Source organism: Chelonoidis abingdonii, chromosome 10 (genome assembly GCF_003597395.2).
Source record: "Chelonoidis abingdonii isolate Lonesome George chromosome 10, CheloAbing_2.0, whole genome shotgun sequence".
Classification (NCBI taxonomy): domain Eukaryota; kingdom Metazoa; phylum Chordata; order Testudines; family Testudinidae; genus Chelonoidis; species Chelonoidis abingdonii.
The window spans coordinates 33,802,183-33,827,877 of NC_133778.1; the positions used below are offsets into that span (position 1 = coordinate 33,802,183).

A 25,695-nucleotide genomic window follows, 5' to 3' on the forward strand; every position below is an offset into this window, starting at 1 on the left:
ACTACTGAGTTTCATTGCATGTCTTGTGGGAGAGTTAGCTTGGTTCCTCCCACTTTTCTCAGAGCAGCTGCTGCAAAGTGGTTGTTACGGAAGTACTTGGAGGAGAGGTAGGTGATCAGGAACAGTCAACATGGATTCACCAAGTGCAAGTCATGCCCGATCAACCTGATTGTCTTCTATGATGAGATAACTGGTTCTGTGGATATGGGGAAAGCAGTGGACGTGATACATCTTGACTTTAGCAAAACTTTTGATATGGTCTTCCACAGTATTCTTGTCAGCAAGTTAAAAAAGTATGGGTTAGATCAGGGGTAGGCAACCTATGGTACGTGTGCCAAAGGCAGCACGCAAGTTGATTTTCAGTGGCACTCACACTGCCTGGGTCCTGGCCACCGGATTCGAGTGGCTCTGCATTTTAATTTAACTTTAAATGAAGCTTCTTAAACATTTTAAAAACCTTATTTACTTTACATACAACAATAGTTTAGTTATATATTATAGACTTGTAGAAAGAGACCTTCTAAAAATGTTAAAATGTATTACTGGCATGCAAAAACTTAAATTCGAGTGAATAAATGAAGACTCGGCACAACACTTCTGAAAGGTTGCTGATGCCTGGATTAGATGAATGAACTATAAAGTGGATAGAAAACTGGCTAGATTGTCAGGCTCAATGGGCAGTGATCAACAGGTCGATGTCTAGTTGGCAGCTGGTGTCAAGTGGAGTGTCCCAGGGTTTGGTCCTGGGGCCAGTTTTGTTCAACATCTTTATTAATGATCTGGATGATAGGATAGATTGCACCCTTAGCAAGTTCACGGATGACACTAAGCTGGAGGGAGAGTTAGAGATGCTGGAGGGTAGGGATAGGGTCCAGAGTGACCAAGATAAATTGGAGGACCAAAAGAAATCTGAGGTTCAACAAGGACAAGTGCAGAGTCCTGCACTTAAGAAGAAAGAATCCCATGTACTGCTACAGGCTGGTGACCGACTGGCTAAGCAGCAGTTCTGCAGAAAAGGACCTGGGGATTACAGTAGATGAGAAGCTGGAGATAAGTCAGCAGTGTGCCCTTGTTGCCAAGAAGGCTAATGGCATATTGGTTTGCATTAGTAGGAGCACTGCCAACAGATCGAGGGAAGTGATGATTCCCCTCTTTTCAGCACTGGTGAGGCCACATCTAGAGTATTGCGTCCAGTTTTGTCCCCCCTCTACAGAAAGGATGTGAACAAATTGGAGAGAGTCCAGTGGAGTGCAACAAAAATGATCAGCGGGCTGGAGCACATGACTTACAAGGAGAGGCTGAGGGAACTGGGCTTGTTTAGTCTGCAGAAGAGAAGAGTGAGGGGAGATTTGATAGCAGCCTTCAATTAGCTGCAGGGGTGTTCTAAAGAGGTTGGAGCTTGGCTGTTCTCAGTGGTGGCAGATGATAGAACAAGGAGCAACAGTCAAAAGTTGCAGTGGGAGAGGTCTAGGTTGGATATTAAGAAACACTGTTTCACTGAAAGGGTGGTGAAGCACTGGAATGAATTACCTAGAGAGGTGGTGGAATCTCCATCCTTAGAGGTTTTTAAGGCCTGGCTTGGATGGTTTAGTTAGTGGTGTTCCTGCTTTGAGCTGGGGGTTGGACTAGATGACCTCCTGAGGTCTCTTCCAAACCTTATCTTCTCTGATTCTAAGTATTTTGCAATCTCAACAACATTAGCCTTTATTTCTGGAGTCTTTGGCTAGGAGGTGCATCAGATGAGCACTGCAACCATATGTGATTAGCTTGGGACTCTCTTCTAAATTTCTTCTCATCTTGGATACATTTGCAGCATTGTCTGTGACCAAGCTGCATACTAGACATTTAAATTTTTTTGCACTGTTATAGCTTTTACTGTTACTTCCTGTAAGTATTCTGCTGTGTGTGCATTTCCTGATGTATCAATTCTGTAAGGAAGCCATTCCGTTCTTCTGTTATACAAGCACATACAACAGGATCATTGTGGACATTGGTCCACCCATTAAAGAGGAGACAATTCAAATCTCAGATGCAGTTCAGGTCTTCTTTTTATCAGCCCAGACTTTCAGGATTCTTCCAAGAAGAGATCCAAGCCTCCCATGTGTCAGCCTTCAGCTGCATTTGCTGCTGGATCCTCTCACCAGACTTCCACTACAACAAGGGAATTATTCGCCCTCCTCTGCGGCATGGGGCACGAGTCACTTGCTGGAGGATTCTCTGCAGCTTGAGGTCTTCAAACCACAATTTGAGGACTTCAATAACTCAGACATAGGTTAGGGGTTTGTTATAGAAGTGGATGGGTGAGATTCTGTGGCCAGCATTGTGCAGGAGGTCAGACTAGATGATCATAATGGTCCCTTCTGACCTTAAAGTCTATAAGTCTATGAATCATTTTGATATTACCATTGAGGACAGTGTACCAATCAGGACAGATCTCCTAGACCCCATATTTCCTTTTAGAAACAGCCTGTCTCTCTCTTTTACGGTGCATGGAGTGAGATGACATCAGACAAATGGGTCCTCAGCAATGTGAAGGAAGGATATATCATCCAATTTACTTCCTTTCCTTACCCCAGCCACCATCCCCCTCCCTGTTTAGAGTCCCATCTCACAAGATTTATTACTTCAGGAAATATATTCTCCTCTAGAATTGGGAGCTGTAGAGGAAGTTCTTTTATTCTTGCTACTTTCTGATTCTCCTAAAAGAGGTGGGTTAAGATCCAGTCTGGACTTGAGAAAACTGAACAGATTTGTTCAAGAAACTGAAATTCAGGATGGTCACCTTTTATCTGTCATCTAGTTCCTAGAGATTGGTTCTCTGCCCTTGATTAGCAGGACTTTTATTATCATAGAACTATATATCATGGCCACAGAAAACATCTGTGGTTTATATGGGATCACACACTACCAATACATAGTGCTATGTTTTGGTCTATCCTCTGCCTCAAGGTTGTTCACCAAATGTATTACAGTGGTCGTGGCCCATCTCTGGTATTTAAATATATCCTTGCCTGGATGACTGGCTGCTCTGATGAAAATTAAAGGAGCACATTCGGAACTGCATCGATCAGATCATACAACTATTCTCTCATCTGGGGCTGAAATTGAATGTGAAGACATCAATATTACTTCCATCCCAGAAAATACATTTTATTGGTACAGATCTTGATGCCTTGACACCCCTCGCTTACCATCTGAAGGATAGGTTTCTCTCAGTACTCACTTTTTCAAAATCTTCAAGTCCAGACCAAGAAGAACAGTATGCTCTTGCCTCCAGGTTCCAGAACATATGGCCTAATGCGAATACATGACTCAGCATGCCAGACTTCCCCTCAGGTGTTTGAAGGCCTGGCTTCACTACATGTACCAGACGTACTGGGCATGCTGATTTGCATACTTGCACGAGTGCTTGTCTTCGTGGACTGGCTCATGAACCCTCCAAAGTGTAGTGTATGAAAACATAAAATCAAATACCTTTGACATTAACAATGGGGTGAAACGTGTGTGCACGTGGGGATCTTAGCCTCAGTGCTCTTTAACATCTGCTTTTCATTCCTGCTTCTTCATGCATTTAAGGACAGAAGTGGTGGCATTTATCTTAAACCCAGACTAGATGGAGGCTTGTTCAACAGCACAAGATTTAGAGCGAAAACCAAGGTGAAGGAGCTCGTTTTGAGAGATTTCTCTCTTTACTGTACCTATCTTATCCTTGATATGGCATTTGCTAGTTTCCCTGTCTTCCTCCCTATGGGCTGATAGGTAAATGAGTGGAAACTTCCCAAAATGGGTTTGTGACTCCCTGAATTGATGACTGCTCATTCTTCCTGAGGGATTCAGTCAACATGCCTATTCCTGATCCATGAGATAATAGTTCTTTCTTTCTCACACAGTATGATACTGTTTCTTCCATCTCTCTCTCCTCCTCTTCCAACCACTTCCCCCGTTGTCAGTGGAATTCTGAACAGATACATGGATCTGCTCCTGTAGATGCAGTTACAGAATTAGGAACTAGAATTGTAAATAAACAAAAGAGAGAGTAGCAAATTGCTTAATAGGAATGGTAGTGTTGATTACTTGGAAGTATTACCATGTGCAAGGATGTATGTCAATAGTTATGAGGACTACTTTTTGGTTTAGTTATTTTGGTTGTTTTTTTTTGTTTTGTTTTGTTTTTAACCAGCTGACGTACATTCATGTGTGTTGGGCATGGTCAGGTATGTTTGCCTTTCTTGTAGGAAGTCCTCACTGTGTTACAAGGTCGCTTTTTTTTTATTTTGTAACCCATTGGGACGTGTGGTATTTATAACCACCCATTTTCATTCATTCAACATCTGCTTATTTCTGTCTATTGTATAAAGTGTCTTATTTGTTCAATTTTTAAAAAGTGCTGCTCCATGTGTTTAATAATTATTACATAGAACTAAGAGTCAGGGGTTCATATTTACATGGCTTGTGATTGTTCTATGACCAGAAAATGGCCCTATGAACACTTCCCAAACGCATTATTTGTACCTGTTAGTTTTCCTAAATTGTTTAAGTATTTTATGTAGTTATACAGACTGGAGTTCTTGATTCCAATACTGTTGAATGCATTTTAATTTAATGAATTTTAAATATTCCAAGTAAAACTTCTTTAATTACTTTTTCCATCCTTATCCGAACATGACTAAAAATATTTTTTCTTGTTGTTCATTAAACCATTGTTTAGAGTTGTCAATAAATTTTACCAGTATTCTGTATGTAGCTATTGTAATTGGAATTATGAAAGAAAAATGCAATATTCACACAATTTTTATTTTATCATAAGTGGATTGCAAGTGTGTTGAACAATTTTGCTGCTGAACAAGACAAACATAGATGCTTAACCTGATGCACAGGTGGATATCATGGTGTTGAGCATCATGCAGTGAAACACAGGGCACAAGGCAGCATGAGGCAAAGAGCACACAGTTTGAGCTAGAATTCATTTTATGGATGCCTTGCAGATTTGTGCGTGTCTGTATATTGTTTTCCATGTAGTTTTATGTTGAAAATTTATAGTAGCATAAACTACTCTAAAGGAATAGTCTTATCTTAATCAAGATATATACTTTATTATGTAAGCCTCTTCTGTATCAATATTTTAATAATTTGTATAACTACATTTTGTCTATTTTCATAATTACATTGGTTCCCAATATACAGTAGTTACAGTCAGTGCTGAAAGGAAACCTGCATCCATCTGGAAGCAGTAAACTTTTCTAAAAGACTGCACTGTGTTACTTAATCCTGTGATTTCTTACTGTGAGTGAAATTAAGGTTTGCTTCAGTTGTCATATCATATTGATATCAAATTTGTTTGAAAAAAAGCTTTGACAGAAGTATTGAGCTACTGAAGACATTTTAAAATAATGAAATGAAACCCCAAAGATTGCCTTTTCCTTTGATTACTTGCAGCATGCGCATTGTTCTAAAATAGTGAAGTATACAATAAAAATGTTACAAAATTAGTAAAATACTCATATTTTGTAAATTGTTATCTTTATGTGAAAGACCAATTGTTGGTTTGTATTTTAGGGTGAAGTAAATGGCACATATACTACAATATTGTTCCCCCTCAGGTTATTTCTAGTATTCCCACATACTGTATCACATCTTTTCTCCTCAACTGTTATATACATAATATGGACATTTCTAAGATTAAGAATAAAAATTATAGCAATACGTAGCAGTGTATGTTACATGGATCAATCCAGTTTTACCATAAAATAGTCTTTCCCCCTCTTTCTTGGAAATGCATTGTAAGACAAAGGAATATGGGGCTAGATTCCTTTCATGTAGGCATAGGGGTGTGATCTACTTCCTGCCTGTTCCCACTTCCTATGCTGGAGTAGAGAAAGGGAAGGAAATTTACTCCTGTGAGAGGATGCTAAAGGTACTATTGCTGTTGCCTGCCCTGGGTGTTCTGTTGGGGAGGGACGCTTTAAAATTTGTCTCGGTCTGCATCTCAGTGCTGCTGGTGGAGGTTGCCCTCCGTGAGTTGCTGAATCAGCACATCTTCCAGACAACCTGAATCCATCATCTCCTTGATCAGTCCTACCCACTTTGGGGTTTGTGCTGACTGATGCGAGTCTCTGCTAGAGTGTGGTTATGATGACTTGTGCCTCTTTGCCCCTGCTCCAGGCAGATTTGGAGCTGGCAGAATCCCACATCAAAGCTGGTACATCACTTGTAGTAATCTTATTCAGAATATCATATATGAATGTCTAAAGATCTTTTGATGTTTCACTAATGTCTCAGATTATTAAAGTAAATATGTCATTATTTAGCAGATGCAGAAGTAAGTCCGTGTATAATATGTTAAATCTCCCAATGGGACACAAGAACATGCTTGAAGTTAAATATGTGCTTAAGTGCTTTCATCATTAGGGCTGCTTTCTTGAATTGGGACATCAGTGCATTGTCTGATGCCACTCAGCAAAGCAATGGCAGAGCTGTGAAGAGCTCAGAATCTTCAGTGCCAGTCTTCTGTTTTGAATGTTAGACTAATCAATCAAACTAACAATAAATCATGTGTTACATTGTCCTATCATTGAAGACTGTATCCTATTTGAATTATTCAGCATTACTTTATTTTTCATTTAATATTCTTTTATGTATTAATTATATTCAATTTTAACAATTAAGCAAAAAGACTTCTTGTGGTGGGATGTTACCATGCCAGAGTTTTCTTTCTGTGTTTTTTTTTTTTTTTTTGGTAATTTTTCATTTAAGTGATTTTTAAAGAGAAAAATAGACTTTTTCTACCTTGGAAGATTTCACATCTGTCTTCTCAGAATATTGTACGTTGTTACTTGTAGTGCAACTCAAGTCTGATTGGATTTAATTTTGGTAAAAGAAAATAAAAAGGATTCTCATAAATGTGAGTGAAGTGCCAATAATAGTCTTAGTGAGTTCATTGGTCCTGCTGTGACCCTTTCATGTTGCGTAAAAAGGCTGAAGTGATGTAAAGTGGCCCTAAAAATCTTGGATCCAGACATGGGAGGATTCTCAGGAACTGTGGAAGACAGATGTAAGACTGCTTTCCGAGGACCCTTTGTAAGTCCTGCAGTAGGGGGTGTACTAGAAATGAGGCTGGGACGAGGGAAGAGAAATGTGCTGATGGGGCTGCAACACACAGCACTGTGGACATTCACCGGGCAGTGCTGCAACTTGTAGAGCAGCCCAGGGGAGTCGCTGTAACTTAGACAAGCTATTGGGCTTCCTGTGTTACATCAGGAGTGCCAGAGAAGACCAAGATCAGGAGGGCACAAACATGTCTTGGATCCCCTCCCCCAGGTCTGTGAGTTCTGTGCTGGGAAACAGTGAGAATTCAGAAATTGCCAAAATAAGTTTGTTATGGAATTTTATATGTAGTGCAACAAATTTAATATCTAATGACCTGGATAGCAGATACTAATAGAAACCACATTTTAAAAATTGTAAATATTTTAAAATCTGTTCTGAAGCGGAACATTTAACAGGCCTAGAACGATACATGCATTGTTGTAAATTATTCATTTAATACCTAATTCTGCTGCTTTACGTGCGAGATCCTTTATATTGTATAGTATATAAAATAGACACCTGTTGTACTGCATGTACAAAATTTGGCAACATATTATAAGCCATAGAAATAATGTTAGGGGAGAAATGAATATTTAAATTTAGAACTATATTTTCTTTGGTAGTTTAAATTTTATTATTTTCCTAATAATTTCTATAGAACTCATCACTGTATCTGAGTGCCTCTCATTCATTAATGAGTTAAACTTCACAGCATCTTTGTGAGGTAAAGAAAAAATTAACTCAATTTTACATAGAGAGAAACTTAGGTGGAGAGTGGTTAAGTAACTTGCCTAAAATCACACAAGGAATTTATAGCAGAGGAGAGAATAGAAGCCACTTCTCAGGACTCTCAAATCCTATGTTTTAACTATAAGATTATCTTTCCTCCTGTGTTTTTCCTTCTTTTGTGCTTGAGATTTATAAATTGAATTATAGAAATAAATTCTATAACCATGTAGCATTGCACTTTTTATGCCGTGTCAGGAGATAATGCACATCTGGTTTAAGAACTGTTCAACAAATGCTTTATTTTAATACTCCTGGTAAAATATACATAGCAACAGCCTGCTAAATTCTGTCACAAATATTCTTAATTTTAACAGAATTATTTTTTTGTGTGTATGTTTTGATCTTTTTGGCTCTAAAAACATAGTTTGTTTAAAAAAAACAAACAAGTTTGTCCTTATTAACAAATAATTAAAATTTGGTTTTTCTATTTACAATTAAATTGTATTAAAATTTTAGTCTCTTGCCCCACAGTTTTATCTCAGTATGTAGTGTATTCAAACAGAATTTTGTATTAGGAGATTAGATCATCCTAAATAGCAAAAAATTGTAGGATAACCCCATTGCTTGAAAATCTAGTACAGCTTAAGTAGGTGTATAAAACGCGTTGTTAAAAATTCATATATCAGGCTGGCTTATTCTTCATGCTGTATTTGAAAAAGTGGACATGTGCAGAAACTGCGAGTACAATTAGCGTCAAGCAGCTAAATCCAGCTCTAATCCTGTTTACGCTCTACATCAGACAGATGTGCCAAGATTGATTTAGACAAGCCCTTGGCTTATAGTATTTTTTTATATATAAAATATATATTTTAAAAAGCTCCATACATTATTCTATTTTTGTTAGACCTTTGCTAAATGTTAAGTGGTGTTAATTTTGTTACTCTTACTAAATACTGTAACCTACTTTATGCTGGTCTCTTCTCTGCTCTCATGGTGACATGACAACCTGGCAGGAGAGATTATCTTTATTCCTTGTAATTAAATTGACTTTTTTTTCCAGAAGATACAACAATAGGAAGTGGGTGCTGAATTAAATAAATAGCATGATATCTAATAGATGTATACTTAAATCCCTTGCAAGAGCAGATGGTACCCAGTAACTTCTAAGTAATGTGAGAGGACAGTTAATGTTCTGAAACAGCTAGCAATAACGAACATGATACTAATGAACCAATAGTTCTTAAATAAAAAGAAAAACTGCATGTCTAAACCAAGATTATATGTCTGTTTAATGTGAATTTGATTACTCGATCACATCTGAAATATTTTCGTTTGATAGATAATGCAAATAAAGTTTTATAAGTTCCGTGGTCTTGGTTGGATCTTACAGATTTTTATTTTTTCATTTTATGAAAAAGTTACTCTTTTTACCAAACAACTACTATTCAACCCACGTAGGAGATTTGTATGTCTAATTCCTGTTAATTTTAGTGGGAAATAGGTATCCAAATCTGTTTGCTATCTTTGAAAATCTCAGCCTAAATATATTTCAAGAACATTTTTAAAGTGCGGCCTAGAGTATGTCCAGTTCAATGTTTCTGAAGTTTAAATTTTGACTCTTTTTTTGGGGTCTAATCTGTGTATAAAGTGTGTGTGTGTGTGTGTGTATATATATGTGTATGTATATATATATGTGTATGTATATATATATATATATATGGGCCTGACTCCATCTGAAGCCCTAGAGACTGCTAAACAAAGGCTCACAGCACTGGCTCTCATTCTGGGCTAGCCAGGGCTTAAGGCTATTTTACACCTAAGAGATAGCCAGAGGCCAACAAATGTAAATCGCTCATCTGTTCTTCCAAAGAATACCATTCCAACAGTTGTACTTGGCCCAACTTAGCAACTGCAACAACACAATAACAGCAGAGCCACCAGCAGCAGAAACCTGAACAGTATTGACTCGGAAATGAACTATATGGGCAGAAACGATGGAAAACTCATAAACGACCAAGGTGGCTCATAAGTGGCTCGCAGATCTGAGAACGGAGCACATGCAATCTCCAGAACAAGACACAAACCAGTCAACATTCACAGTAAGAAGATATGCGCAGCAGGCGGGTCAAGAACATGAAGAGCTGGACAAGCACCTGGACCAGACATGATCCACACCTACTGGCGCTAAAGAAACTAAACAGCAGTGCATGAACGCCTAGCAGCACAGTCATGAACACAGCTGCTAGCAGGGCTAGGCTCCCCACCCAAAAACTGGCTAAACAAGGAAGGACAGTGCTGATCATGAAAGACCCCTGGCAAGGGACAGAACCATCCAACTACCGGTCAATAACCTGCTCCCCACTAATATGGAAACGTCCTATCAGGCATCATAGCCCGCCAAAGCTACAGGACCATATGGCCAGTACATGAGCACAGCTCAGAAGGCATTGGGAACAACACCAGAGGCTCAAAACACCAGTTGCTATAGATAGAGCAGTCTTCTGCCTCAAGACTCAGGTCTAGACAGACCAATCTGAGTTACAGCCTGGATTGACTACAGGAAAGCCTACGACTCAATGCCGCACACGTGGATCATGAATGTCTGGCACTATTACAAAGTCAACAGGACACTAAGGACCTTCCTCAGGAACTCAATGGAACTACGGGTGAAGACAACACTGGAAGTCAATTCAAGGCAGCTTGCACAAGTGGCATCAAGTGCAGCCATATACCAAGGTGAATGAACTGTCCCCGCTGCTGTTCTGCATGAGGCTTAAACCCCCTCAGCCAGATAATCACAAGGACTGGATACGGGTACGGGTTCAGGAGTGGAACTACCATCAGCCACCTTCTCTACATGGATGACATCAAGCTGTATGCTAAGAATGAACGAGACATCGACTCGCTAATCATCCACCTGAAATGCAGATCTACAGTGAGGATATTGGGATGTCATTCGACTGGAGAAGTGTGGCCGGATGTAGTGAAGAGAGGGACAAGGTAGTCAAGACTGATGGGGTGGAACTCACCAGCGGGCCACATAGCAGACATACAGACCCAGTTTAGTTCTGCAAAGTACCTTGGCGTCCCACAGTCACATGGAAACCACGATGAGGAGGCAAGGAAGACAGCAACATCCAAGTATCACAAAGGATAAGACAGTCCTGAAGAGCAGCTCAGTGGGGAAGAACAAGATCCAGGCCATCAACAGATACGCCCTGCTGGTCATCAGATTACCTGCCGGTATAGTGAGCTGGCCAAAGGAGGACATGGAGGCTGCCCGATGTGAAGACCCGGAAGCTCCTCACAAGGCACGGAGGTTTCCACCCCAAGTGGCCAACACCCAGAGACTGTATACCAGCCGGAAAGAAGGCGGGCGGGCCTTGGTGAGCGTCAAAGCCACTGTCCTGGATGAAACCCTGGAACATCCAGGAGTACATCAGTAAGATGGCCCCCAAAGATGAGCTACTGAGAGAATGCCTGAGGCAGCAGCAGACATGGGAGGAAGACCAAGCAGAAGAAGTGCCATGGCAAGACAAGACCCTGCATGGGATGTTTACCATCGACAGATAGCTGAGGTGGCTGACATTGGGAAATCCTACCAGTGGCTGGAAAGGGCTGGACTAAAAGACAGCACTGAGGCACTGATCATAGCAGCACAGGAACAGGCACTGAGCACCAGATCCATTGAAGCAGGGTCTACCACACTAGAGAGGGCCCAAGGTGCAGACTGTGCAGAGAGGCCTCAGAGACAGTCCAACACATAGTGGCAGGGTGTAATGATGCGAGGCAGGAACAGCATACACTGAACGGCACAACCAAGTGTCTGGCATTGTGTACAGGAACATCTGCACAGCGTATGGGCTAGACCGTCCCAAGACCAGATGGGAGATTCCACAGAAGGTTGTGGAGAATAGCAGGGGCTAAGATTCTGCTGGGACTTCCAGATCCAGACGGACAGGCAGGTACTGACCCAATCAACCGACAATCGGTGGTAATAGACAAGGACCAGAAGACAGTGATGGTGATAGATATAGCAGTGCCAAAGTGACAGCAACATCAGGAAGAAGGAATATGAGAAGCTGGAGAAGTACCAGGGCCTGAAAGAGGAACTAGAGAGGATGTGGAAAGTGAAGGCCAAAGTGGTCCCAGTGATGGTAGGAGCACTCGGGGCTGTGACTCCTAAGCTGGGTGAGTGGCTCCAACAGATCCCAGGAACAACATCAGAGCTCTCCGTCCAGAAGAGTGCAGTGCTAGGAACAGCTAAGATACTGCGCAGAACCCTCAAACTCCCAGGCCTCTGGTAGAGGACCCGAGGTTGAGGAAGACACATACCACCCATAGAGGTGAGAGGAGAATTATTATATATATGTGTGTATATTTGGCTTATTAGAGAGTACTGTATTTTCTTTATGAAAGAGAGAAGGTTGGTATTCATATGACCAGCCCAGGAATTTGACAAATTTAGAGCAAGTAGAGTGTAAAGAGGACTAGTTTAAAACAGGCAGAGTCAGGTTTAAAATATTACTGTTAAAGAAATGTTCTTATCTACATTACAAACTTCTTGCATTTTGAAAATTTAAGAATTTTTAAAATCAGATTTTCATTTTATTATTTTGGTTTTTTTTACTTTACTTTTTCTTATGCAATTGAACTACTAATTTTCACTTTTGTTTGCAGTCTGAATTTCAGATTCTCATGCACTATTACAGGGGTGACCCCCATAAGCCCACCATTCTCTGCCTACCAGATTTGCCCTGCAGTGGGGTGATGGGGCTAGTGGCTTCTGTTAGAGATGACTGGTGCCTGCTGAGAGTGGGGGCAACAGCTTGAGTCAGGCCCTCCAGACATGCTCCCTTTCCCCTCAGCAGCCCCTCCCTGCAGTTCACAGGTGTTAGCTCTTTCTGGAGATGCAGTGACAAACAGTTGGGAACTGCAGGGAGGGAACACGGCTTCAGCTCCACAGGAAGAGGCAGCAGCTCTCAGTGCAGCTCCCAGCTGTTTTCTGCTGCCTCTCCCCATGGCCATAGATCCCAACTTGATGGCTCCAGCAGCTGCCTTGCAAGGAGAGGGCCCGGTGGCACCATGTGACTGAGCAGGGCCAGCACACCCTGGCAAAAATCTGGTGGGGCATGTGACTCCATGTGTCCCCCACCCCTCAGTGTTGCTTCTGGCTTCTGACCAGCAGGGGGAGAGGTCTCAGGACTTCTGGCAAGCATGCCCTGTGGGGCTGGGCTCAGAACTTCAGCAGGAACAGCCCTGTGCCCTTCAGTCCTGAGCCCTGGCAGGCATCTCCCACAGGGCTGAAGCCTCTAGCCCTGGCAAGCATGCCCCGGCTCTTGAACTTCTAAAGGTTGTCACATATGGCTCAGAGGGTCAGTAAGTTTGCCATTCCTGCGCTATTACAGTGTAGCAATATTTGTGTTACTTGCAGCATAGGGGAATAGTTTAATTTTAAACAAACTATTTGCATCAGAAATGATTTCTTTAAAGAGAATACATAATAAACACATTCTTATTACGCTGGGTGTTAAACACATTGTAGCAAATACATATGTGTTTGGCATAGTATATACCATATTAATAAGTATTAGGTGTGTGTATGAGAAAGAGTTTGGTTCAGTGACTTGTCTAGCATCACATAGCAACCATATAGCAGAGGTAGGAATAGAATCCAGTTCTCCAGGGCAGCATTCAGCTACCTTAAGCATGAAATTATTAATTCTCTTCCAGCAGTCCTCTGCCTCATTCACTACGCCTCTTCCAACTTCTGTAACAAATGAGACAAGGATATCATAGAAAGTAACCTCACTAACTATTCAGCTCATTCATCTTCCCCATCCACTCCAGCTGCTGTCTTTTCTGTGTTCAGATCAGGTAGTGTCCTTCACCCTGCCATGGTGTCAGCATGGGGAGCATAGGAAAACCAGTAATGTTACTCTCAATTTTTCTTTGTGCAGGAGCAATTTCAGGGAAAGTTCTGCTCAGTTCTTGCAGTCCTGGGCTAGAGTGTTGTCAGTGCAGATGGACTCTTCAGATAATTTAGCTGCCAAACTTTTAACAAGTCTTTACGGAGCCTCTGTGAACTGTTTTCCCGCTCCCTCCCAAGGCTTAAAACTTGGCCAGATCTGCATGTTTTTGAACAAGAAGAGACTCAGCTCTAACACAGGGGCAAACTCCCTGGCAAATATCAAGTCCCTGTATCAAAGAGTGGAGATATTAGAGCTTCTCAGTGAGACAGTTGTATGAGTACATATATATATATATATATATATATATTTTAACCTGGACAAACATATTTTCCCCTAATCTCATTCTCAGAAATGTATGAACTGTTTTAACTGGAACCTGCAAAACAAACAAACAAAAACCAGTGTGAGGCAGGCAAATTAATGTGGAAAATTTCAGTCATAACAACTTAAGTTTGACAGTTTTAAATACCCAAAACTGTGGTCTTTATAATGGGAAGGATAGGACAACCATAAGTACAGGCGATGGTACCTGCTCTGCCTATAATAAAATCTGCATGGATATTGGTTATCAGCAGGCAAGGACACTCACCAACTTCTATGATGTAAGAGCTCTTGTCCTTGCCTTTCTCTGCTAGTGTCACCTCCCCATCAGATTCATAAGTCTTGCCAGGTTCTTGTGCATCTATTCAATACCAGCAGAATACAGAACTTGGGGCTGGGAGGGATTTTGATCTCAGAATATTTTTAACTCCTTTCTAAAATCTGGTGGTTTTGCAGGGGATCAGTCCACTACTCCTACCAATATCCTCAAAATTCAGCAGAGCCCTTTCTGTGTATAGCATCCACAATGAGGTACTGGTATATTGCTTGGAAATTTATGAGATAACATTAATCTCCTGCACATCCACACTCCTGCATAGTCATGTAAGGTGTGTTGGGGTTTGTGTGTGTTGAGTCCTCACTCACCTCTTTTGGAGAGACATGGCTACTTTCTTCTGACAAGGGTGCAGAGGGCTCTTCTCTTGTCTCAGCTGTCTCTTCCTCCTCACAGTTTACCTCTGGGAACTCAGGAACATATTCCTCTTGCATTTCCATTATTTTAAGTTCATACTCCCTTTCCACCTCCCTTTCTCGGGCTGTTGCTTTTCTGCTTCTAGCTCCTTGTCTTGATCTTGATGCTTTTGGTTTTCCAACTCTAGCATTCTCTGGTTGGCCTTCTCTTGCTGTTGCTTTTCTTCCCTTCTTTATCTGACTCTCCACTATTTCCAGCTTTCTGGTCTTCTCTATTTCCAGCTTTTAGACCTCTGTCTTGGTCAGTTTGAGATTCAGAGCTGCATTGCTGGAAGCTGTGTCAGGCTGGTTTTCTAAACCTACACCTCCCTCAGGCTTGGGCTCTTTTGCTGGATTAGTCAGATCTCCTTGCTACTTACTACATTCCATGAGTACAGATCTCATTCCTTCCCTTTTTTCTCTATAGTATTTGAGCCACGTTCTGTGCAAAGTTTTTCCAGCTGCTTTCTGGTATGGTTAGCATATGTCTCCTGCTTATTCATCCCGTATTTTTCTTTTGTTTTTATTTCCTTTACCCAAAATAAACAAATGGAAAATAAATGTTTCCAGTCTTCTCACTTTTGCATCTGTGTCTGTATCACCTAGCGTGTGACCCTTAGTTAACCAGCAAATGGGGTGGAGAGCCTGACAACTATGCCACTGTGCTGCTTCCTGCGAGTACCCAGGGTTGTGAGGCATCTTGCTACCACCCATCATTAGTGTGAACAAGCCTTTTCTGTGCCTGCTGTGGGTCAGCTCCCCAGCTCTGTCAGCCATAGACAACACAAGCATTCCTCTCTCAACCTACTCAGGCTCTGGTCCTTCTGCAGATTAGCAATAGGCATGCTCCAACCTCCGAATCTTTGAAGTGTCTAGCCCTGGTCCACTGGACACTGAGATAATTCACAAATACCCTGCTCCCAAAGGAACAGTGGACACCAACTTATCAGTTACACCTCGGATCATCACTCTGTTTATCACACAACAGTTAGATATGTTTGTGGCACTCTACCCCTAAGCAACCCTGGAAACCCATATTCACTACTCTCGTATAATTATGATATGTTTCATACAAAGCATGCCATTTAAGCTACATGAAAAGCCATGATCTGCTGAAACCCATTATTCTGTTCAAATGTGTATGTTTTAGTGTGTATCAAGTTACAAGATTTTTGCCGTATGGTTGTTACTGAAGTATATTGTAAGTTTGCTAGTGGCATACAAAGAAAACAAACCACTCACAGGACGGTATGACAGAATGTACTCAATGGCCATTAACAAGCAGAGGAGTTGTAATCAAGGGATTTACAATTCCAGGACAGTTGTGCAAACACCACACAATGGGGACTGCTCAGCTGAGGGACTCAGGGAAGCCTGTCAGGACATGTTGAGAGAAGTGTCTTCTAGGCACAGAGACTAAGGATGTAAAAGAGAGAACAGTGGCTGCATGTTTTGGCCTCACTTCCCCCAGAACTCAACACCTGGAAACACATCTGGAAGATCTATTAGCTGTCTGTGTTATCTATCCAGATGAGACACTGATTCAAATCCTGTTTAGTTTATAGAACTTAGATTGTTCACTTTTTTCTTTAGTAACCATCTCTATCCTTTATGTCTAAGTGATTATAAGTGGCAATGTCTATCTTTTTGTAGCTAATAAACTTGTTTTATGTTTTGCCTAAAACAGCATGTTTCAGTTGGAGTGCTTGGGAAATCTGCTCAGGAACAAAAACTGGTGCATGTCCTCTCCATGTTGAGGGAAGGGCAGACTGGGTTATAAACATACACTCCTCAGGCTTCTGACCAGAACAGGATGGTACAGCACTAGAGAACAAAGCTAGGGAGCTGCGGGGAATTAGCTGGAGCCTCACTGTTGTTAGTGCATGAGTGGCTGGGAGAAGCATTCATTTAACTCAGCTGGATGTGTCCCTGCCTGTGGATGTCTGGATGCGTGTAGTACCTACCAGACGTTTGCAAGTTGTCACAATAGCATAGTGTAAGAGGGAACTGAGGGTTGATAAGCCAGAGGACTCAGTGGTACCCCAGTTCCAGGTTGCACCCTGGGAAGACCCATCACAATGTTTATAATGGAAAAAAAGCAAAAGTTTATTTAACAAAGAGGAAAGATTCAAATGGTAGCATGCAGAAGTATTGGAAGCAAATGGTTACATATAAAATAAAAACATTTCTTAACTAGTTACTGTCAAGTCTTTTATAGGGCAAAGTTTACCCCAAATCCTTCCAACGTATTACAGCCAGGCTTGGCTGTAATCTTCCATTCATGAGAAGCATTCTTATCACCTACTGGTGACTTGCCTTAACTCGCACACCTCCGCTACACAAATTCAGACTGGAAATAAGGTGTACATTTTTAAGAGTGAGAGTAATTAACCAATAGAACAATTAACCAAGGGTCATGTTGGATTTTTTGTCACTTACCATTTTAAAATCTATATGAGATGTTTTTTCTAAAAAATGTACTCTAGGATAGTGGACAAACAACTGAACGTGAGCTGTCAGTGCGATGTTGTAGCAAAAGGGCTAATGTGATCCTTAGACATATAAACAGGTTAGTAGAAGTAGAGAGGTGACTTATCTCTGTATACAGTCTTGGTGAGATCAGTGTTGGAATATTACATACCATTCTGGTGTTCACATTTTAAAAAGGATGTTGATAAATTGGAGAGGTACAGAAAAGAGCTGCAAAAATTATTCGAAGGCTGAAGAAAATGCATTGCAGTGAGACTTGAAGAGTTCTATCTGTTTAGCTTTTTGAAAAGAAGATTGAGAAGAGACGCGATTACAGTGTAAAAGTTCCTTCATGGGGTGAAAATGCTGGGTTCTAAAGTGCTCTGTAGTGCAGTGGAGAAAGGCATAACCACAATCAGTGGCTCAAAGCTGAAGCCAGACAAACTTAAATTAGAAATTAGGCACAAATATTTAACAGTGAGGTTGATTGACTACTGGATCAAACGACCAAGGAAAGGAGTGGATTCTCCATCTATTGATGTCTTCAAATGAAGACTGGAAAATATGCTTTAGCCAAACAAGCTGTGCATCAGTCAGACATAAGTTATTGGATGATATAATGCATTGGATGATATAATGGTCCCTTCTGGCATTAACTGTAGGACTAACTCTAAGGATTTGGCTACACTTGCAAGTTAGAGAGCATTAAATCAGCCCCGGACACCCTAACCCCTGAGGTGTCCACACTGGCAAGGCACTTAGAGCTCCTGAACTTCGTGGCTGGAGCACCCCTGGTAATGTGTTGCTAATGTTCACCATTCTATTAGGTGATCCAGAGCCAAGTAGAGTCAGAGGGTATATCTGCACTATGGGATTATTCCAATTTTACAGAAACCGATTTTTGGAAACAGATTGTATAAAGTCGAGTGCACATGGCCACACTAAGGACATTAATTCGGCGGTGTGCGTCCATGTACTGAGGCTAGCGTCGACTTCTGGAGCGTTGCGCTGTGGGTAGCTGTCCCATAGCTATCCCATAGTTCCTGCAGTCTCCCCTGCCCACTGGAATTCTGGATTGAGATCCCAATGCATGATGAGGCAAAAACAGTGCTTTGGGTGATTCTGGTAAATGTCATCAGACAATCCTCCCTCCGTGAAAGCAGTGGCAGACAATCATTTTGTGCCCTTTTCCCTGGATTGCCCGGGCAGACACCGTAGCACGGCAACCATGGAGCCCGTTCAGCCTTTTTTCACTGTCACCATATGTCTACTGGATGTTGCTAACAGACGCAGTACTGCAGTGCTACACAGCAGCATCCCTTTGCCTTTTGCACGTTAGTAAAGACGGTTACTAGCTCTATTGTACCGTCATGGGTGCTCCTGGCTGGCCTTCGTGAGGTTGGCCGGGGGCGCATGGATAAAAATGGGAATGATTCCCCAGGTTATTCTCTTCTTTTAAGTTTTGTCTAAAGAGAGAGTCAGTCCTACCTAGAATATCAGGCAAACCTACTAAAGAACCAGAGAGGTAAACGGCCGCTCTGCGTCAGAGCCGGCAGCTGCAGAGCTGTGGCCTGACCCGGTGCTCTGTGATGCGCGGTGGTGTGGCTGGCTCCAGCTGGGCGGCACGGATGCCTGTCCTGGTGCTCTAGGCGGCTCAGCTGTGGGCAGCCTGTAGGCTCCAGGCAGCTTGGCAAGGGGACAGGGAGCCAGGGGGGGGAATGGATAGAGGGCAGGGGAGTTCAGGGTGGTGGTCACGGGGTGAGGCTGTGGATAGGGGTTGGGGTGGTCACAGGGCAAGGAACAGGGGGGTTGAATAGGGGCAGGAGACCTGGGGGGGCAGTCAGGAAGTAGAGAAGGGACTTGATGGGGCAGTCAGAGGACCTGGGGGAGGGCAGGGGATGGGGCAGGGGTCTTGGGGGGGGCGGCATCAGGGAATGGGGGGTGGACGGGCAGGAGTCTGGAGGGGGTGTGAGGGCAAGAAGCAGGGGGGAATGGATAGCGGACGGAGGCTGGACTACGCCTGGTTGTTAGGGGAGGCACAGCCTCCCCTAACCGGCCCTCCATACAATTTTGGAAACCCAATATGGCCCGCAGGCCAAAAAGTTTGCCCACCCCTGGTCTAGGAGAATCTCTCGTATGTCATCCCTCCCCAAACTCAGTTTGACTTTGAGGAATCTACTCTCTCTACTTTCTGATATGAGAGCAGGAGGGGATAGGTCTGCATAAGTTTTAAATGGGTCAATGGTACTTCTTAAAGAGGTATTTCAAGGTGGCATCCTCAAGGTCAGTTTTCATAGGCATGCATCCCAGAGACTCTGGCATCCAAAGATACATTAGAAACATTTCTGTAGCCTAGATATAGTGCTCCCGATCCATTGCCAGTCTCCAGGGACTGAGGGTTTGAGTTGTCACTAGAATCCGAGGCTGTTTTGTTCCAAGTCAAACTTAACTAAAAATTTAAATAGAAGTTAATAATATTAGTGACCCAGTTCTGGTTTGGGTTATTTTGTGTGTTTCTTGCAGCAGGATATTAAACTTAAATACTAGAATATTGGGCAAAGAACACAACCAGTGCTTTATACAACTGATGCATAATGCGTCAAAGTTGGAAGATGTAGACCAAATGATTAAAATATAAAACATTGCATATATAATAGATAAGGTTTCTATCAGTGCGAGATGTGGGTTAATACACACTGTTAATATAGTTTTTGTTCTTTTAACAGGTGATTCCAATATGAACTTACCATATAAAGAGGAGCTTGTTGAAATGAAAGATATATTTTCTGTAAAATTGAAACGTCGTCGTTTTGTAGGACAGAAGAAAGGTGGTGTATTGTTAGGTATCACAGTTTTTGTATGCCTGAAAAAAGAAAATAAACTAAAGGATTCTGCCATCAATTTTAATAATTTAAGTGAAGACCACTGCCATTCCTGGTTTAGCTGTTTGAAGGAAATTTTGAACGGTAAGCACTTTTTCAAAGATAACTCATTTCTAACTTCATTATAGTTTTATTATGGGATTAGTTCTGCAATATGTAATGTATTCTATATGTAATGTTGAATGTGGGTTACTGTAGTCTTAGAACAGCTTATTGTTTGGAAAGTAAAAGGTAAATATTTCAGTATAAAGGACACAGTTTACAGTTGTTGAAACCTTTTGCTCTCTAAGGAAATTTATAAACTTGCTTATTGCAATTTAATGTAAAATTTAAAGAGGAAGAATAGTAGTAAAATATTAATTGTGGAAATGTGCTGTACTGTTCATTATATTTCTACAGCCATTTATGGAAAGTATGAGAGAGATTTGATGAATTAATAAAGAACAGGGCTGTCAAGTGGTTAAAAAGAATTAATTGTAATTAATCACATGATTAATCATGCTGTTTAACAATAATAAAATACCATTTATTTAAATATTTTTGGATGTTTTCTACATTTTCAAATAAATTGATTTCAGTTACAACACAGAATACAAAGTGTACTGTACTCACTTTATATTTATTTTTATTACAAATATTTGCTCTGTAAAAACAAAAGAAATAGTATTTTTCAATTTACCTAATACAAGTACTGTAGTGCTATCTCTTTATCATGAAAGTTGAACTTAAAAATATAGAATTATGTACAAAAATAACTGCATTCAAAAATAAAATAATGTAAAACTTTAGAGTCTACAAGTCCAGTCAATCCTACTTCTTGTTCAGCCAATCGCTCAGGCGAACAATTTTGTTTACATTTGCGGAAGCCAAGGCTGCCCGCTTCTTGTTTACAATGTCACCTGAAAGTGAGAACGGGTTTTGCATGGCACTGTTGTAGCCAGCGTTACAAGATATTTATATGCCAGATGGACTAAAGATTCATATGCCCCTTCATGCTTCAACCACCATTCCAGAGGACACGCATCCATGCTGCTGCTGATTTCTGCTTGATAACAAGCCAAAGCAGTGCAGACCAACACATGTTCATTTTAATTATCTGAGTCAGATGCCATCAGCAAAAAGTTGATTCTGTCTTTTGGTGGTTCAGGTTCTGTAGTTTCCACATTGGAGTTTTGCTTTTTTAAGACTTCTGAAAGAATGCACCACACCTCGTCCCTCTCAGATTTTAGAAGGCACTTCAGATTCTTAAACTGTGGGTCAAGTATTGTAGCTATTTTTAGAACTCTCATGTTGGTACTATCTTTGTTTTTTGTCATATCTGCAAGTGTTGTGGAAGTGTTCTTAAAATAAACAACCTGTGCTGAGTCAATCATCTGGGACTGCTATAACATGAAATATATGGTATAATGCTAGTAAAACAGAGCAGGAGACATACAATTCTCCCACAAAGTGTTCAGTCACAAATGTAATTAACGCATTATTTCTTTAATGTGTATCATTATAATGGAAGTATGTCCTCTGGAATGGTGGCCGAAGCATAAAGCAGCATACAAATGTTTAGCATATCTGGCAAGTAAATACCTTGCAATGCTGGCTACAAAAGTGCCATGCGAACGTCTGTTCTCGCTTTCAGGTGACGTTGTAAATAAGAAGTGGGCAGCATTATCTCCCATAAATGTAAAACAACTTGTTTGTCTGAGCAGTTGGCTGAATAAGAAGTAGGACTCAGTAGACTTGTAGGCATTAAAGTTTTACATTGTTCTGTTTTTGAGTTCAGTTATGTAACAAAAAAACCCTCCATTTGTAGGTTGCACTTTCACGATAAAGAGATTGCACTACAGTACTTGTATTAGGTAAATTGAAAAATACTATTTCTTTTGTTTATCATTTTACAATGCAAATAATTATAATAAAAATAATATAAAGTGAGCACTGTACACTTTGTATTTTGTGTTGTAATTGAAATCAATATATTTGAAAATGTAGAAAAACACCAAAAATATTTATTACATTTCAGTTAGTGTTCTATTATTGTTTCACGGTGCGATTTAAAATGGCGATTAATCGTGATTAATTTTTTTGAGCTAATATGTGAGTTATCTGAAATTAATCAACTGCCCTAATAAAGAATGTTTTCTACTGAGGTCTTCACATTTTTATTTGATCAGCAGGAGTATTTCCAGTGGAGTGGTGGGGAAAGAAGCAAGATGATGGAGGACTCAGGAGAGAGCTAGATGAGATGAATCCTGGATAAAATTTTCCAGAATGCCTAGCTCCTACATTACTCTTGAAAATAGGACTTAAATTCCCATTGTATTTCAATGAGACTTAGGGTATGTCTATACTGCAACTAAAAGCAAGCCTCTCAGTCTGTTCCTGAGTCTGTTGTCTCAAGCTAATTTTATCTCATGGCTATAAGCCTGAGAATGCCCCTTCTGGCTTCAGGCTGGAGCTCGGGCTCTGAAACTTGGCAATGGGGTAGTGGGAGACCTTAGACTCTAGGTCAATGAGAGTTTACTTTCCACAAAAGACATTTCAAAAATAATAGGTCTCCCCAACCAATTTAAGATTACTCAAGAATATCACTAAAAAGGTGTCTCAGTCTTGGATCACGTGACCTCATTCACTTATGTCACATAGCATACCAAAGTTCATCTGTATTCCATTCAAGGGTGGTTGAAATCATTGTATCTACCCATCAGACACCATATGCACATATGATGGTTGCAGGCCCATAAGATGTACTCTTCTAGTTAAAATGGTGGGAAGATCTTCTTCAGATGTGCAATGGAACCCCACTACCCTCCTTTTTTTTTTCTTTTTGCACCTTTACCTACCAAGATTGTGGTGACAGAAGCTTCCATTCAAGGATGGGGGATTTATCTAAATCACTTTCAGATTTGGGGCTGTGATTGTCTCAAGAAGCTCTCCTCCATATATATGTTCTAGAGCTCTAGGACACTGATCTGACATGAAAGCGTTCTTGCCTCTTTCAGGATCCAAAATGCAACTGTTGATAGTATCACAACTATCTATTATATCAACAGGCATGGGGGAGCAAGATCATCTCCCTTCTGTCAGGAAGCCACATGGCTAAGGAATTGGTGCATTCTGGATGAAATCACACTGATGTGCTGCACTGCCGTTTAAAACACCTTGGTAGATCAACTTGACAGGCTGTTCTCCAACAACCATGAGGACATATTTTGGTAGTGAAAATTCTCAGAAAGTATACCTAGTTTAATGTATCCTACTGTTTCAGATAATTTAAACATGTTTCCTCATACCAGGAAGGGCAAAGGTTTTATTCTTCTTATCACCACTGTTTTTTTTCTTTGCATGCTGCCATTAAACTTTGGGCCAAAATCTCTGCAGGTGTAAATGGGAAAACTACATTAAAGTCATTGGGTCTGTGCCAGTTTTCACGAACAGAGAATTTGATCCAGTTTTTTTTACAAGTTCTATAAAAATAATGATAAATTAGGGGGAAGGCAATATTTCTCAGTATTTTGGGGATAGGGTAAAAAAAGACTACTATTCTCTGCTATGTAGAAAATCCTTGTTAACTCCCATTCAGTAGAGTAATAATAGTAATAATGAACTTTGCTGATGTGATTATGATTACAGTATTTAACTTTATGGGAAGCTGACTGCAATTTAATATGAACCTCTTTGTAGGTGTTCAAAGCAGGTCATTGTTTTTTGTTTTTTGTGTGTGATGACTACATGTTTTAAAAAACAGATATAACCAGCAAAAAGGTATTAAATATAAATACATTTTAACTATCATCTAAAGTGCAAAATGAAAGAGCCTACCAACAGAAAAAGAGGGAATCCCCTGTGCAATTTTTATTATGGTCTTTCTTCTTCTTGCTATTTTTTTTTATTCTTAAGCTGCATGTTTTCTCACCATACTTCTGCTCTTGTGTGATGGTGTAGAATTTATCCTAATGTTCAGTAGGTGGTATGTGCGTTTGGAAAAGAATAGTTAAATGAAAATCAAAATATAGATATATATTTAGTAACCAAACTACTGTTTTCCCAGTGAGAGAGAAGCACTGGAAATAAATAGGTTTAATTCAATAATGAAAGGGCATTATAGTTGCTTTCACTGATGAGATGCAGTGTGTAATTTAAAGACTTGACAATTCCATGCACTTCTGCTAAGTTAACAAGAACAAATTATTATATCGAGAGACGTAATCCTTTAATTTTCTTTCTATGGCAGATAAATATATCAAATGTAGGAAAACTATATTACTTGTGAAAACAAGAAAAGCTCCACTCTGTGATAGTTTTTCTCCATCCCTTTTTCAAAAAATGCAGAATATAATGAATTTGTGACAAAGAAGAGTATTTCTGACTGATCTCCAAAATTATATCTCTGTGGTCACAGACTATTAATAGTAAACGAGTTTTACTTTGAAAGAAAAACAGTCTTTATTGTTGTAGACTATCAAACTTCTGCTGAACTGAAGTCTCAGAAGCTGGAATACTGAATCCAAAGCTTTCCATATTTTAATGTGACCATTCTTTTAATAAATGGTAAATTATGGCTTTCTCCTGTTTCTATTATGTTAAAGACACTAAGACAGGAGATTGGTCCCTCACTCTGTCAAAAATAGAGATGGCGAGGTAGTTTTTGACAAAACAGTTTTTCATTTCAGAAAATGCCAGTTTGTAAAAAACAAAGTTTTTGCAGGAGCATATCGATTTTGAATAAACTTTAATCTAAAAGGTGTGTTGGGTAGAGAGAGAGAGAGAGACCTGTCCCCCCAAAATAGGCAATAGCAAAGTGATCTAGTGGCTAGGGCACTCACCTGACACATAGTGGAAAACAGGTTCAAGTCCCTGCCTAAACTACCAGACTAAAAAGTCTCTCTCCCTTTCTGGTCAAATGAATATTTAATTTATACACAGCAGGACATCTGCAACAGGAGAGATGGAGAGAGACCCACCCCAGAAAAGCCAATAGCCTGGTGGTTACAACATTCATCTGGGATGTGGGAGGTCCAGCTTTCAGTCCTTGCTCTGAATCAAGAAGAGCAGAAATTAGAATTTGGGACTACCACATTCCAGATGAATGCCCTAACCACTAAGCCAGTGGTCCCCAACCTTTTTCACTAGATGATGAGCCACGGAGGACCGTGGCGGTGGACGAGCAACCACCAAAATTCCGCCCACAAGCAGCATCATCCAGAGGCATCGCTGCCAATATACTGCTGAAAATCGGTGGCATTTCAGCAGCGAAGCCTCTGGATGGTGCAGCGTGTCAGCGGCATTTCGGCAGATGCTTGTCCGCCAGCCAGTATGTGGGTGCACTTAGATGCCCTGGCGGGCGCCATGGCACCTGCAGGCACCACATTGGGGACCCATGTCCTAGGCTATTGGCTGCTTTGGGTGGTTTCTCTTTGGAAATATTGAAGCATCTCAATTTGTTCCTGATGCAGAACTGGGAAAAAATTATAAAATCTCAGTCTTTGCAGGACAAGAAAGCTGTTTCCCAT

At 40.8% G+C, this 25,695-nt stretch overlaps 1 protein-coding gene across 3 annotated transcripts in view; it reads left to right on the forward strand.

The window, feature by feature from the left end:
• Positions 1–25,695, forward strand: part of CERKL (CERK like autophagy regulator) — a 99,938-nt gene that overhangs the window by 16,007 nt on the left and 58,236 nt on the right. For all 3 annotated transcript variants that reach the window (XM_032783810.2, XM_032783813.2, XM_032783812.2), the window contains exon 2: positions 20,033–20,272. In XM_032783810.2, the coding sequence (XP_032639701.1) occupies positions 20,033–20,272 (240 nt within the window). The remainder of the gene's footprint in view (positions 1–20,032; positions 20,273–25,695) is intronic.